This window comes from Tauraco erythrolophus, chromosome 2 (genome assembly GCF_009769465.1).
Source record: "Tauraco erythrolophus isolate bTauEry1 chromosome 2, bTauEry1.pri, whole genome shotgun sequence".
NCBI classification, from domain to species: Eukaryota; Metazoa; Chordata; class Aves; order Musophagiformes; family Musophagidae; genus Tauraco; species Tauraco erythrolophus.
Window position 1 is genome coordinate 106,834,484 of NC_141466.1, and position 15,059 is coordinate 106,849,542.

General features: G+C 42.6%; 1 protein-coding gene across 1 annotated transcript in view; it reads left to right on the forward strand.

Annotated features, from left to right (window-relative positions):
- Window positions 1-9,315, forward strand: part of HHAT (hedgehog acyltransferase) — a 170,529-nt gene extending 161,214 nt beyond the window's left edge. The window contains exon 11 of the mRNA XM_086629128.1: window positions 9,218-9,315. Coding sequence (XP_086485254.1) covers window positions 9,218-9,315 — 98 coding nt within the window. The remainder of the gene's footprint in view (window positions 1-9,217) is intronic.
- The last annotated feature ends 5,744 nt before the right edge of the window (window positions 9,316-15,059 follow it).

Sequence of the window (15,059 nt, forward strand, 5' to 3'; positions counted from 1 at the left end):
TTTACAATAATGCTTTTGAAAACTTTTGACTCTGTGCTAAAAATAAATCAACAAACATTGAGATTTCGTATTTTGTGGGCTTCGATTTCACATCAGCTGTGTGTAGCTCTCAACTAAAGACCTGGGAGGAGAAGGAAGGTTGCTTCTGATTTACAGATTCACATCTTCTTAAGCTGAAAAGTAAAGCCATTTGTTTGGTTTTCTTTTCCTTTCCCATTAGCAGTTGTGACAGAAATATTCTGCCAGCCAGTTTTAAGCAATTTTTCTTCTTTTACTGTTAATTCAAATTCAGCAGTAGCATAAATATGGTTCTTTTGATTTTAGTTGAATTACTCCAGAGTCGACTCGATATGCATGAAACCAGGATTACTGCCTAAAATCTCAGGCTTTTTTCCACTGATTAGCTCTGCTGGAAAAGCTAGTAGTGTGTGAAGCTTTTATTTTAAAACATGAAGCAGAAGGCATAACTCCTGTTATTCTTTTGTGCTTTATTCAATGTTTAGAAGTAAAAATAGTTAGGGGAGAATTACAGTCACATAATACCACCAAAAAAAAAAACAAGAAATGTGGAGTGAAATTACCAGCATCATCCTGCTCACATCATGTGATACAAACAGGAGAAATAATGCTTCTGATCGACATCGTACAGCATCTGGAGAGCTGGTAGTGTCATGGTTAGGTAGCATTCAATGAGGTGCTGGTTCCAAAGACAAAAAGGAGAATTCATGCAGGCAGGGATATCCTGTATGGATACCTGCATCCACGGAGTGTTTACCAGCATTCGTAAATAACACAGCAAGTTGATTTTTTTTCTTTCATGTACATACTTAATGCAGTACAAATAGTTTTGATATCATCATTGAATTGCATCAAGGGGTGCTTTGATGGGCCTGTGTCTTGAGCTCTACTTATGAAATTGTTTGTTTGCAGCTTATCCTATTAATAGGAAAAAGCATGTTCAATATCCTTAGCCCTAACGTAGGCTGAATTGATTTCTTCTTGTTTAAGAAAGTCCTTGTCAGCACGCAACTTTCTTCAGTGCCGTCAAGTATAAAAGTAAAATGATTTTAGCTGTGGTAAAGTGTGGATCCACACACAGTAAGAACACAGAAAAAACACAACTTTTGTGACCTCTATCTGCTAAATAAAACCTGTTTGCATTATGAAAACACTAAGAGACTACAGCGTTCTGCTCTCAGTAGTGCTGATCTGGGTGAGTTGCGGTCATCCTTCACTACAGATGATGGTCTTGGACTGTTGTCTATCCATTTTCAGGTTTTCTCAGCAGTGATAAGTACTCCTCAGAAAGCCACAGATGTAAGCATTCTCCAGGATGGTGTAATTTAAAATTCACATAAGTAGACTACTATGTTATATATTTATTAATGTCTTCAGCTGGAAACTACTTCACGTCTACTGAAGAGGAAGCTTTTGTGGTTACTGCTACGGTACCTGGCTGAGGTTCAGGTTTAGACCTGGCAGCTAAGGATTTTTTCCTTTTCAGTCTTGTTTCCAGATGCTGCATGGGACAGCTTCTGAGTTATCCTTGCAGCATTTCCCTGGTTTTCATTTGAAATACCTCCTATTGTACAGTAATACTTTTTCTGATTACTTGGACCTTACCCATACTTGAAGCTTAAGTATCTTCAACACCTGGAAATCCATAGCAATGAGTAAGGTCACCCTGGAGTCTCCAGACTGGTTCCTCTTGGCCAAACTTCTCTTCTGCTCTGCTCCCAAGCTACACAGTGGATGGAAGGGAAAGATGCGGCAGCTGTTTGCTGGGGCTCAATAATGCAATGAAGTGGCGTCTTAAATACACAGATGCTGTGAATCTGTGTGCTGCTTTACATGGGGTGGGAGGACGGAGATGCCCACCTGGGATGTCGAGGGCGGTGTGTTTGCTGGGAGAATTTATTGCCTGTCCTTCACCGTGGCATGGGCATGCCTCCATCTTCCCGCAGCCCAAGGAGGAGCAAGATGTGCAACGTGGAGGCAGAAAGTGGCAGTAAAAAACCCCCACCATGGCTTAGGTTAGGGCTTTGCTTGCCGTGTGTGTTCTTGTGCAACTGAATTCATTATCCTCTAGGTACTACCTCTTACCTCACCATCAGTTATCCCTGAACACACGGCTGGAGGTGATTTGATATCCCTGGTTTGAATGCTCCCACACAACAGCCAAGAAGCCAATTAAATGGAATTGAAATTCTCTGCATCAGCTTTTTTTTTCAGGCCTGTTTGTTAACAGCAGAAGTTTATATATCAGTAGCTGAACTGGAAGTACGCAAAAATAAAATGCTTGTTCCTACACAAGGATACAGGCTGTTGGCAGACAGTAATGCCCAAGTTAGCCATTAATTTAGAAAAGCACCACAACTGAATTTAAGCACTTGAATAACACAAACCAGTAACCTCTTCACTTTATATTTTAAACCAAGAAACTGGGGGCCTTAATAAGTCTTTAGGCTAAGATTTCAAGTATTAAACATTTTGCTAGATTTGAGAGGAGCAACTACAGCAAGTAATGCATACATTAGTATTTTTAAAGGCCTATCCTGAAATACAGATTATTAAAAAAAAATAGAAAAGAATTTGATCTCCAATGCCAGGAGACTGGGAAGAATTGAAATAATTAGAAGACTGCTTCCCTGACCAAAGTTTTTTCTACAGCACTTGATGCACCCAGAAAAAGTCTTTTGATAGCACTGTTCAAGAAAATACAGACTGCTGAGAAACTGCATTTCTAATCAAATTCTCCAGGCAATACAGAGCTTGCAGAGCACTGAGGAGATAAACTGGGGAAAAATTCTTTAAATCAGGTTTAGATCACTGCCTGTTCTCAGCAGCTCAAGCAGACCATAGAAAGATCAGTGGTAATGGGGCAGATGTGATTGGAATGGAGTACAGCTGGGTGATTTCACTGCATTAATAAATTTTCTATCAATCTAAATATGTTGCAGTACCTACAGTATAGCAAACAATGCAGATACACTGCAGCCACACAAAAGGGAATTACATGTCTTCATTTAATATTTTGCATCACTATTATTCCCTGCTTTTGGCCCTGCTACATGATACTGCAGTAAGTTTACTTTATAGCAGAGAGAGTATAATTCAACTTGCACAAGAGCTTTTCCCAGCTTCCATCTTCCCATCTCCAAGTGTTGTTCTTGGGATGAGCTGTAACACAAAAGCGCTTAGGGCAATGCTGTTGGCCGCTGATAAACCACTCTAGAGCTTGCGAAGGGTGAGTCTAGCAATCTGAGACAATGACAAAATTTGATTAGAATCTGAAGAGATTATATAGAGAGGTATAGATACACAGAGATATAGATAAAAGCATGAAAGCTAACTTTACTGAATTCCAAATAGGTCTAATACTTCTATAATTGCTTCTGTTTTGTTTTCTTTATACCTGGGAATAGAGATGTTTACTCTTACAGGTTCCAGTTTCATAGGGATTTCTTAAATGTTTGTCTTTACTTAATGAATGGTAAAATTACTTAAGCTAGGAAATTAAGGCTGTGCTTGGCTTTTTTTACTTCCCATGATAATTGAAAATACCCAGTTTCCTGTCTGGGTTAGTTGTAAGCGAGTAAAGGGAGGCAAATAGGAAGGAATTAGCACCTAAAGGCACTTTAAAGGAGTTTGTAGAAAACCCCTCTTTATAAAGGGTGATTTTGCTATTTATCATCTGAATGCTGTATTTCGAAGAGTGTATTACAAAGGCAAGAATATCCAGAAAGAACTTGTAAAACCAAGACTTCAAAATTATTATTTCTTTCATGCTCTACTTTATTACCTTCAGAAGAGGAATGAACTCCAGGAGAAACAGAAGTCCCTTCCATTTCTCTTCATTGAAACAGTGAGCTAGGTCTGTTGGAAGAAGAGCAATATCTGTGAAAAGACAGTACAGTGAATGTTGGGTTTCTGTTCAGCTGTGCAAGTATACTGCAAAATGCATTGTTACCCAGACCCAGCATTAAGTAGGGCTGCGTGTATCATGTCTGTGCGTACAGAGCAGCTGGAAAACTTGATGTACAAGGCATGGAACAATTTTGTGTAAGCCAATTAGATCACTTCTAATGTGCTTTGAAGTTATCCAGTCGCACGTCTGCATGCTAAGTGCTAACACAGCTGAAAATATATGGAATTGCCTTTTCCAAATATCTGAACAGAGTAATTGGGTATCAGACTGTACAGCATTTGTAATGCATGCTGTTGGACATGCCCTGCCATAATGGTCAGCGGCGGTCCACCTGGAAGTGACAGACAGACAGACCAGAAATCAAAATCAAAGTTAAAAAAATCCAGTTTCTCTTCTGCTTCAATGTTGGGCCAGATAATAACTTTCTTTCAACTGATCTTTAGTTTTTAATGTGTTGTTTTTCCTGAAAATGTGGCAGTTTTACTGATCTTGTCGGGTTGTTAGTAATCGTAGATAAGAGAGGTCTTGGCCTCAAATGCTGGTGTGCTTTGGCGTTTTATCCTGCTTGACAAATCAGTGCCTGTTTCTCCTCCTCCTCCCCACAGTTGTGTCTCCTTAATTCCAGTTTACAGGAGAGATGCTTCAGTGACTTGTCACACGTGAAGTTTTGTTTCAGGATAAATTTTCCTGAGTGCTAAGTCTCATAGCAACTTAGGTACTTCCAAATCAAAGTCAGAGTAAGATGTACACTCCTGAAGTTGAGCTTTTCAAAGAGGTGACTTTTTCTGACTTCTATTAATTTAATAACTACTCTGTACTTGAAGACTTCTGAGGACTGTGCAGCCAAGTCACATCTGAAAATAGCATTAAAGTCCCAAAGCTACTAAGGCAGTTTTGGAAAATGCAAAATGCAACTATAGTCTCTCTCTTACATCTCAGGGGTTGGAGGGAACAATGGACCGTTTCCTAGTGTTTTGATGATGATGTAAAACCTGGGTATGCCCAAAAGATTGCTGGTGTGGTCCTTTTTCATTACTGTAGATGTTTAGGAAATTTGAAAGAGCTTCCTTATGGATACCTGATTAAATGTTGGTTCAGATGATTTGAACTGAGGTACTAAGGACATGGCAGGGGAGTTGGAACTAGATGATCTTTGAGGTCCCTTCCAACCCAAACCATTCTATGATTCTATAACTAGTCCTTTGAGAGCTGTGATCCAGGCTGTTACTTTGGGTTGAAAGCTTAGTTTTACCCCACTCCAGTTCAAAATCCAGAGTGTACCAGAAACATGACCTTTTCTAGGTGTTTTTCCTCTTGAAGAGGAGATAGGAAGTTCAAAAGAAGGAGCAACTCCAAAAGCTGTTTGTGTTGCAGTTAGTGTTAATTCTGTTTTGACTGTGTAATGAAGAAAAGTCCCCTATTCATTAGGCTGAAAGCTGAGTTTACAACGTATCAAAATACGGTTTTAAACCAGCAAGACTTATGGATAGTAGATGAGGTGTTTGCAACAGTGTTGCCTCCTGCCTAGTTGGGACTGGAGACTTCTTTGGGAGGAGGTTGTGCGATAGATAAAGCGCTGCTGTTACCCCACCATAGAATTCACAGTCCTTTTCACAAAGGAGTTTGTGCTTGAGCTTTGTGGAACCGCATACCTATATACGCTGAGAATTTGGTTGTGATTCCATTGAAGTATCTCGCCCAGCATTCCTTTGTTAAAAGGGAAGTCCACCTGTCTTAAAAGAAGTTTGAGGAGGTAAAGCTCACAAATGTTGCTAGAGTTGCAAATAGCATATGTTAATGAATAATAATTCATCTTTCCACAAAAAAAAAGATTAGGAAAATCTGAGTTGTCTCATGAAACTTGGCGTTCAAGCCTAAAATCACTGAAAACAGTCAAGAAATTGTAAGATTCAAGGTGGTATGTGACGTATTTTTGAATAGAGAAACTTAACTCAATCAGCTTAGTGCTTGACTTGACCCAGGCAATGTTTATAAGAGTGCATTTTATGTATATGATTTTGTAGAGAGATACTGATATAGAACACAGGTATGCATGCTTCCAAGCCGTTTGGAGAATGGTACAGCGTAGGTGAGCCCGCTGTGTTTTAGGGTGATGAGGAAAAGCTGGGCAGCCACCAGAAAGAGCAGCCCCTTAAATTGTGTTTGAGGGTAGGAGCAGAGTGAGAGTCAGCAAAAGGCTTGGGGGAAGAACGTACCTTACGCTGCTGGCCCGGGACAAAAAGAGGGATTTCCTTGGAACTGTGGATCCGAGACCATCAGTGCTGTTTGGTTGCTTGGGTTTACAAGGAGAAACTCTTTAAGCAAGGAAAAGGCTCCTGTGAACTTATCTTGCAAGAAAGCAGCTCGTGCTGATGTTCGATTATAGAGGTCACATACAAGGATGACACACAGGTCATTTACATGCTGGGTGGAATTTTAAATTGCGTCCTTGCTGGATTGGCGTTGCTCATTGTGTCCTTCCCTACAACATCACCTTCTGGAGACCAAATTCTTCAGTCTTTTCAACAGGTTTATTTTATATCCAATCTTAAAATGGAAGAGATGAATGGAAACAGTTTAAAGATCCCTCACTTGCTTCAGGCCGTCCTTGGGCTGCTTCTCAGGTGTGGATGCAGTTGTGCAAATCTGCCTTAAGTGGGCTGGAGCTAATCCAGGATTGCGCAGGAGCAGAATGCTATACCTTTGCTTTGCTCACTTACAGCAGAAGCACCATACGCGTTTCCCCGCACCCAGCAGCCGTGCACGTGGCTCCTGCACGGCAGGAAAGGGCCAGCAAGGCAGAGGTGCCCTCTCTTTCACCCCTCCTCGGAGCAGGCTGCCTCCCACCCATGCAGCAAGAAATGCTTTGGGATCTGTGCAGCTCCTCCTTGAACAGCCGTAGCAAGATTAAATTAAAAAAAAATCCCCATTTCTTTCACCCATAGTGGGTCCCACTGTCTTCCCCCTTCCCTTTCATCTTAATTAGATCAGCAGGAGGTAGTCTGCCCAATGCAACCCCTGACACCTGTTACTGTACAGGAGAGACTCCCTGTGTTCCAGGAGGATTACCACAAACTTGATTATAGCAGCATGAGAGTCTCGTGGACCCAGGTCGCGGGCACTATGGAGGAATCTTATTATACATCTCGGGCATCTAGGAAAGATTTCAAGTGCATATCTACATATTCTGACAAGATCTCTTATACATTGGCTGGGGATAGCAAGCAAGTCAGACTAAAGACTACTGTTGGCACTTTTTCTGTGTGCCAGACCTTTAAAGTATTTAAAAATGCAAAATACATATCTAGCAAGATTTCCAAAAGTCTCCTTAAAAAAGAAAAGCACAATTCTAGACTCCGTCCTTTTTTAACTTTCTAGCTCTGTCTGTATAAAGCAGCCACCACAATATTGCTGCCAGAAGAGGGATGTTTTTATTACATCTATTGACATGCTTTCATGTGCAATTTTATCAGAGACAAAGCACAGCTGGGCTTTAGCTTGCTATTGAAGGTGAAACCCAATCTACAGGAGCCTAATTTCACTGAATTAAAAACGAGACTATTTTATTGTTAAAAATCCCTTTGGAAACACCTCAGCAATTTTGCTTTGTGAAACAAATAAACAAAAAGTATAATTTTGCTTTAGGGTGTTGTGAGGACAAGTGATTAATATTTGTAAACGTCTCCGTGAAAATCATTCACGTTAGAAGACTGTATTTCCCCACAAAACAAGGCCAGAGCAATTAGAGATTCATGAAGCAAACACACAGCTCTTCACAGGGGGAAAAACATTAACTTTTTCTGGACCACTTCCAGGGTGAAGTGTTACACTGCCCAGGCTCTCGGAGCACAGAGGAAGGGTCCTAGCGTGTGCGGTCCCCAGAAGTGCAGGACCAAGCCTGAGGCCACGAGCTCTGCTCAGGGCAGGCTATTAAGCTGAGGCTCAGCTGGACACTAGCACGATTAAACAGCCTTCAGACTGGAATTGGCTTGAAGCTTGGACAAAGCCAGCCTGCAAAATACCTCGTAAACATACCTTCAGAAAGAGCTCTTCCTGGAGTATGGTATTGTGGAGTAGCTGCAACTTCTCTCCATCCCTTCTCCAGGCCAATGGGGAATCTCATGTCTGCCAGCAGGTGCCTTCAGACCAGAGTTTTCCCCAAGAGGCAACACTGAAGCCCTTCTTGCAGAAACAGGTGCTGGTAGTTCAAGGACGGTGTGCAGAAAACCAGTCATATACACAAAATTCTTATGTCAACAACGGCAATAAAAAAGCCACCAAAACCACCTCAAACACCTTCTTTCTTGCCCTCTTCCCCCAGACAAAACACATAAAAAAACATTAAGGCCTAACGCTGAGGATTTCAACCTATAAACTCTAAATTTCCTAAATTCTGAGGAGAGGGGGAAGATGGAGAAAGGGAGCAGAGATGCCAGCAAAGGTAGGAAGAAAAGCAAATTCATTTACCCGATTATGGATTCTTCAAGTGATCTACAACTCCACTGGAAAGCAATAGACCTTTTGGCTTGTGACCTCCTGCTTACTGCTTTTAGCTGCTAAAAGTTCAAGTGAAAAGACGGTGACTTTCACTGAAAAGAATTTGAAATAATAACAAAACATGTCATTTCCCCAGAAAAAGTTTTATGTATTGGAGGAGTTAGTCTTTTTAGTAAAAAAATCATCTAGCAAGAACACATCAAGCAAATAGGGCTGTCTGTTCTGCTCCAGCACAATGGCATTCTGACCCCATTACCTGTTATGGGGCTGTAGAGTACATACATCGATTTTTACATCCAGCTGCAGGGTATCCAAAACAGCCTCAATCAGAGGTTTCTCCAGACTATTTTTTCAGAACAGGTAAGTGGATTTGTTCTGATGTTTAATAACCTGTGTTGTGCTACGCATCCTTTTGTGCCTAGGAAGCGCCGTATCCAGCTTAAAGCTTAAGGATTCTTTCAGGGATCTGCTTGATAGACCTACTACAAAGGAGAGTATTGAAACAGAACTCTTTAATTCAGCAAGTATCATTTGGAGATGCAGAGTGGGAATAAACCTGGTCCTGTTCCCTGAAAACAAAGACGACTGGAGCTGCAGGGGGTCAGGCATCCCTGAAGCTTAGACAATCCAGATTTCCCCTTTCAAATTTCGTGCGTTGGCTCTACTTACTTATGAGACTGACTTGCTAATAAGATTAATTAGAAGCATCATAAGTTGGTCATCCCCAGAGTGTTTCTACCTGAAGCAGTCATTAATTATTCTGACTAGGATTGTCTGTCTTTCTATTTATAGGCTGGCCATGGGCGACACTGACTGTTCTCGGGTTCCTGTACTGCTATTCTCATGTTGGAATCGAATGGGAGCAAACGTACGCTGCGAATTTGGAATGACGCAAAACAGTGATTTTTTTTTTAAGACAGGTTAATGGCTTTTCTACGCTGAATATTCTATCTGGAAAAGGATGTGCCAGACCCAAGTCTTTGGTCAAAGTGTTAAAACCAGAAGCTCATTTAATTGATTCTGGATTGTGAATGCAGGAATTGAACCAAAAACGCTAGTGGGCTGTGGCAAGGGGTGGGGAGAAATTATGAGGCGTTTTGAATTGTTATTTTTATAAAACATCATCTCTTTGACTCTATGTATATTGGAAGCATGCATCTCAGAACATGTGTTTTATATATGTTGAAGATTGGTTTTGTTCCTTCCAATGTTTTCCTGCCTGTTTTGAGATATCAAAGAAAAAATTTTCCTACCTTGCAGAATTCAAAAAGCCCAATCTCTCACAGCCTCTGTCCAGGGGCACACAGGGCTGTGCCCTGCACTTACGCTGCTCCGTGAAGGGCATGATGCTTATCAGTTCTTCTTGATTACTTTCTGATATAAGTTAGAACATTTTTGCTATTCTCACTGAGTGCAGTAGTTCAGCCTTAAGCTACTTTTCTGCCTACTGTAGCAAAGTCTGCTTTTTCTCTTTAATGTCTTCGTTTAAAAATTTGCCTTTAAAACATCCTTTTTTTTTAGTCTTAGGATTGGTTTTATTTGTTTCTTTAAAAAGAGGGAATAGGGAGGCAGGTTTTTTCTTAAGGAACAGCTTTTGCTTTTCATCAAATAGGGCCTTACAGCTCCTTAGGCTTGAAGTGCTCTCTGCCTTCTGTTAGAGCTAAAGCATATAAAATACTACCTTTATTAGAGGCCAAACTCCGCGTTCAAGGGAACCCTTCAGTCTGCCTCTTAGAACTCAGCTAAGGGCAAGAACTTTCTCAAGCTTAACTCAGACTCTGTAATTAAGTGGAATTAGCATTGGAGCGAAAAGTTAGGATGTTTTTCAGCCTTATCGATTACCATTATTACACGAATTGAGGGGCTACTAAGTGATTAGATTCCAATTTGTATGCATGCAAAACTTCCTCTCCTATATGGAAATGACCTTGAAGGTGATCTAGAGGATGCTTAATCTGAAATAAAATTGTTTGGGTGGTGGTTTTTTTGTGTTTTGGTTTGTGTTTTTTTTTTTTTTCCCCAGTGCTTTATACATCTTTCCTAATTTTGTATCCTTTTCTGTTTCTATAAATAAAGCTGAAACTGACTATTGGCTTGAGAAATGTGTCTTAGAAAGAAGCTACAGTTTAGTGTAAGAAAAATTAAGTGCTCCGCTGCTGTGAAGACACACTACTACGCACTGGAAGCCTGAAGGATGGGTGCAATGTAGACTGGTCACTTTCATCCTTCTTGTGCACTGCATGAAACATTCATTCCCTAATGGTGTGAGTTTAAAGAGCAAATGCACCTTTTATAGATCAGTTAAGGTGAGACTTCAGCATATGAAGCCTCTGAGAATGTTCACGAAGAGTAGTATGCAAGTAAAATGCTCCCCCTTTAGACTCTTGCTCTCCTGATCCCGAATCAGAAGTGTGAAGCATGCTTGCACAATTTAAGTAATAGATACTATTTCTTATAGTTTAAATATTTATCATATGAGAAATACAGGTTTCCTTCATTCTCAGTCTTCCCAGAGGTTCTTTGTGCTGCTACTTTGAAATATATATTTCAAGAACAAGCCCACTCAAAGTTTCCGCTCCGCCATGTTTACACAGCACCAGTAGGCAAGGCGTGGGCACGCTTGGTCAGACACAAAGCTCTCAAGATGTAAGGCTGTGCCTGAAACACTTTAAAAATAGGTAGTCAGTTATACCTTCAGCTTGGAAACACATTCCTCAGCGTGACCTGAGAATTGACTCTTCATTGTCATGTGGCACCTGATGTAATTGTGTGGTAGCCAGAAGTGCCGTCCCCCAAGCAAGTCTTCTGTGACAGCCCTGGTGGGGTGGAAGTTTGCAGAGATGTGAAGAGACTGAAGTAAACATCCCACTTACCTACCAAAGTAAAGAATAGGCGAGGGGAGGGAGAGAAAGAGACTTTCAAACACTAAGGAAAAGCTAGTTAAGGGGCCTAGGAAACGGATGACAAAGAAATTGCTGAAGACAGACGTTGCCCATTTTGAACCAAAGGGGATGCACTTCTAGTCTGGTGGAGGTGTGCGGGGACACTACTGCTGATAGACTCTAAAATTTAGTCACAAGAGTGCAGTGATCAAAAAAAACCCAAGGTGGTGGCTCCGAAACTGAGCTGGACAGATACGTGATGGCTACTGACCCAAACAGTTTGCAAGTGATTTTGAGAAACTGCCTAAGCAGCTACCAAGCACACCCCATCGTAATGCATGGCTTTAATGGCTGTCACAAACCTGTAGTAATCAAGTCTCTCGCACGCACACAGGCATCCTTCCCCAACCCCGTCCTTGGCTAACGAAGCCCTCGCAGCCATCGTTATTACTGGAGACAGTAGGATTATGTGGAGTGGCTCGCTCTTTAATTCTGCACTGATTAGAGTGCGAGCGAGGCTTTGCTCACGTATCTCCCTCACATCTGAGGGCGAAAAGCAGCTTAGTTGGAATAACCAGCTTACCACAGGTCAGAAGAAAAAACAGCTTAACTATGAAAACCTGCAGCAATTTTGATATTAGTCATAGCAATAACACAGAGCCTCGTCCTTTCTCTTGCACAGCCACCTCATTTCCTCCATCACTGCTAACCCTTGAGCTGGTTGCAGCTCGCACTTGCTAAGCGGAGGCTTGCCTTCCTCCGGGACACCGGCAGATTGTCCTCAAGGCGCTGTGAGGAGCGAGGAGATTGCTGTGCATGGCCTGTCACAGCTTCTCCTGCCTGCGCTGTATAGCCCCCCTGCCTTCCCCAAGAAGCGCTGCCCGTTATTGCTTTGCAAAATAACTCTCTCAGCGCACAGCCACTTGTTAGTCAAGGCGGATATTTTATTCCAGCAGGGATGCTGGCTGCTAAGCCTGTGGAGAGCTCTGAGGCTGTAACACCTTTGAGGAAGGAGGGGAAATCTGCATTACAATAGATCATTTCTTGTATTAAGGGATCTCTGAGAGCAACCCTCTCTGCCCACCCCCTGCAGATGCAGATGCACAGGGGTGTTAGTTGTGTGCATGTGCACCGAATTCAGCAGTTGCACCAGTAGCTGCTTGTGGAGCGGTTCCTCCGTTAACTGCATGTAAATGTAAGAAAAGATGAAGACAACAACTATTTTATTTGAGATTTCCACTTCCAGCAAATGCAATCGTATCAAGCACAGGTCCTGCCAGAGCATCTGAGAACAAGATGAGTCCCAGCTGCCTGTGCCATGAGTCACTTATGCCTGAGCTTACTGCAGATGGACCAACTGGGTTCGGGCATCCCCAGCCTGGGGGCAAGCACTGGCTGGTCCAAGCTTGAAAGGCTTTCCGAGATGCCACTAATGCCCAGGAGGAGAGGGAAAGGAAGAGAAAACATCCAACAGATCTGACCCATATACTTCAGACTGAGCTGAAAGCTGAAGAGCGTCAAGGCCTGACTTTCAGGCAGCCTCGGTACCCCTCCGTTCAGGGCAGCTCCCTCAAGCGTTGGCAGTGTAAGTCTTCCAGCCACATGTCAGTGTTGCTGGCCTTGGAAACTACTGCTCCAGGAGGAATCACGTACGTGCACTCAGTACCCAACACGGATAATGACAGGATGAAAACTACACAGCAGCATTAGTCAAGGGAATCAAACACTTACAGATATGTGAAAAACTACTCATGCCTTATGCTGTGAGTCACAAAGGTTTGGATGAGAGCAGGTTAAGCTATCATCAGAATTTAATGGGCACATTTTGGCCACAAGCTAGCCTGCACCACTTTTCATCGTATTCAGAGCCAGGTTGGTCTAAGTGTAAATAACCTTAGGTACCTGCGTACCAGTTCCTTTCAGAATTGGGTCAAATGAAATGGGCTACCTGTGGCATACGCCTTCGCCAGCAACGGTCAGACTCCAGGCAATAACAGCACATCACTATCTACAGGGATTTAAGAAAAAACTTTACATATGGTTGAGTAGCTGAGGTGAATCATTGCTGACAGGTGCATCAGCCAACCACTGAAAAATTAAAGTTTACTGACAAAGTAATACAGAAACATAACTTTGGTTATGACCTGTGAAGTCTAAATTGTATTAGCACTCCCTCTAGAGCTGATCTTTCTTGACAAAACTAATTAATTTTTATGGACCACAGAACTTCCATCCCTGCACCAGTGCATTTGAGTTCCCAAAATTAGGTGGCAAAAATAGAACGACTGGAAATGATACTAGAAGACCAGAAACACCTACACTGTTGGTAAATGGATTTGAGAGGCAAGGCTTAGGGTTAAAAGAAGATCCAGCTGATTTTTTTCAGACTGCTGCTGGAAGGGTTAAGGTTGTTTTAAGAGCTCAGGTATGTGGGAGGATTACCTTATCGTAAGCCAAATTGCAGAGATAAAAATAAGCATTTATGAGACAGTTCTTTAAATTATGTTACTGCTAATTTATAGTTATGGGTTTCTTTACTCTTGTGGTGGTAGTTTTGTGCTGAGTTGGTAGTTTGTATTGAGATTACAGGCTAATAACATTCATTTGGTCACATTTCTGCTCCAGGCTACTTCAGCAATCCCACCTCTTGACATCCTGCCTCTAGGCCACCCCTTCATCAGGTTCAGTTCTCATGACGGTGCTGCCAACACAGTGAGGGCATGGCCTAGGTCCTGTCTTTGCAAACATCTGCCCAGGACCAGGCTGCCTAAAGAGCGAGCCCAGCACTTGCCTAGCCCCACTGCTGCCTGCCAATGCCTCCGGCATACATGGAGCTGGGGCTTGGAGAGGCGAGTAACTCCCCGTTAGTGCCCTCCCCACACGTGGCCTTACTGTGGGTCCCACGCGAAAACATCATGCAGCAGCGTCAACGCCCCACCCGCCCTGGGCTCCACGTTACCAGCCTGTCACCACGACCCACCACAAATCATGGTATGAAATGCATACACAGAGGAGAAAGAACCATGGAGAAAACCCTCTACAGGACCTGGAGACCCAAGACTCTTCAGCACAGGAGCCTGCGACTGCACCTCTTCCCAGCCTGGCAAGACATGTAAGAGTTGGGAAAACTAAATGTTTTTAACCCCTTCAAGCCCCAGGCAGGTTTTGAGCCCATGGCACTGCAGATAGCGGTAACCCAGTGCTATCCCAGAAGGTCATCATGGATGCGTGAGCAAGCAAGCTCCGGGTCCTGAGCTCCGAGCTTGTCAACTGAGACGTTTCTTGACCCACACTTTGCACACCACTGTTAGTGCTCTCTGCCCAGACTTTAGCACCCTTCACTCAGGTTACTCATTCTCAGAATTCCTCAGTCTGATCAAATCCTCCCAACTCTCACTTGTTAAAAATGAGAGACCTACAAAGAGTCTTCAGTCTCTGAAGACATCCTGCTTGCCTTGAACGGTTATGCCAGTAACCACTGACATCAAGAACAACTGCGGGTTAAGTATGAGCCCTGACATGGCACAAGGGTTAAGGAAGCATGACAAGCATTCAAAGTACACTAGTGTGCTGCTTTTGGAGTGCTTGGAACTGCTTGTTACTTAATGCTGGTCGAGGAAACTTCTGTTTGAAGAAAGATTACATTTTCGTAATAATAAGGTTTCCAAGCTCAATCTTTAAAACTTTAAGGCTGCTGGTGCTAATACAAGAGTACCTTAGGACACTGGTAGAGACAACTTAGGCAGGGTGAA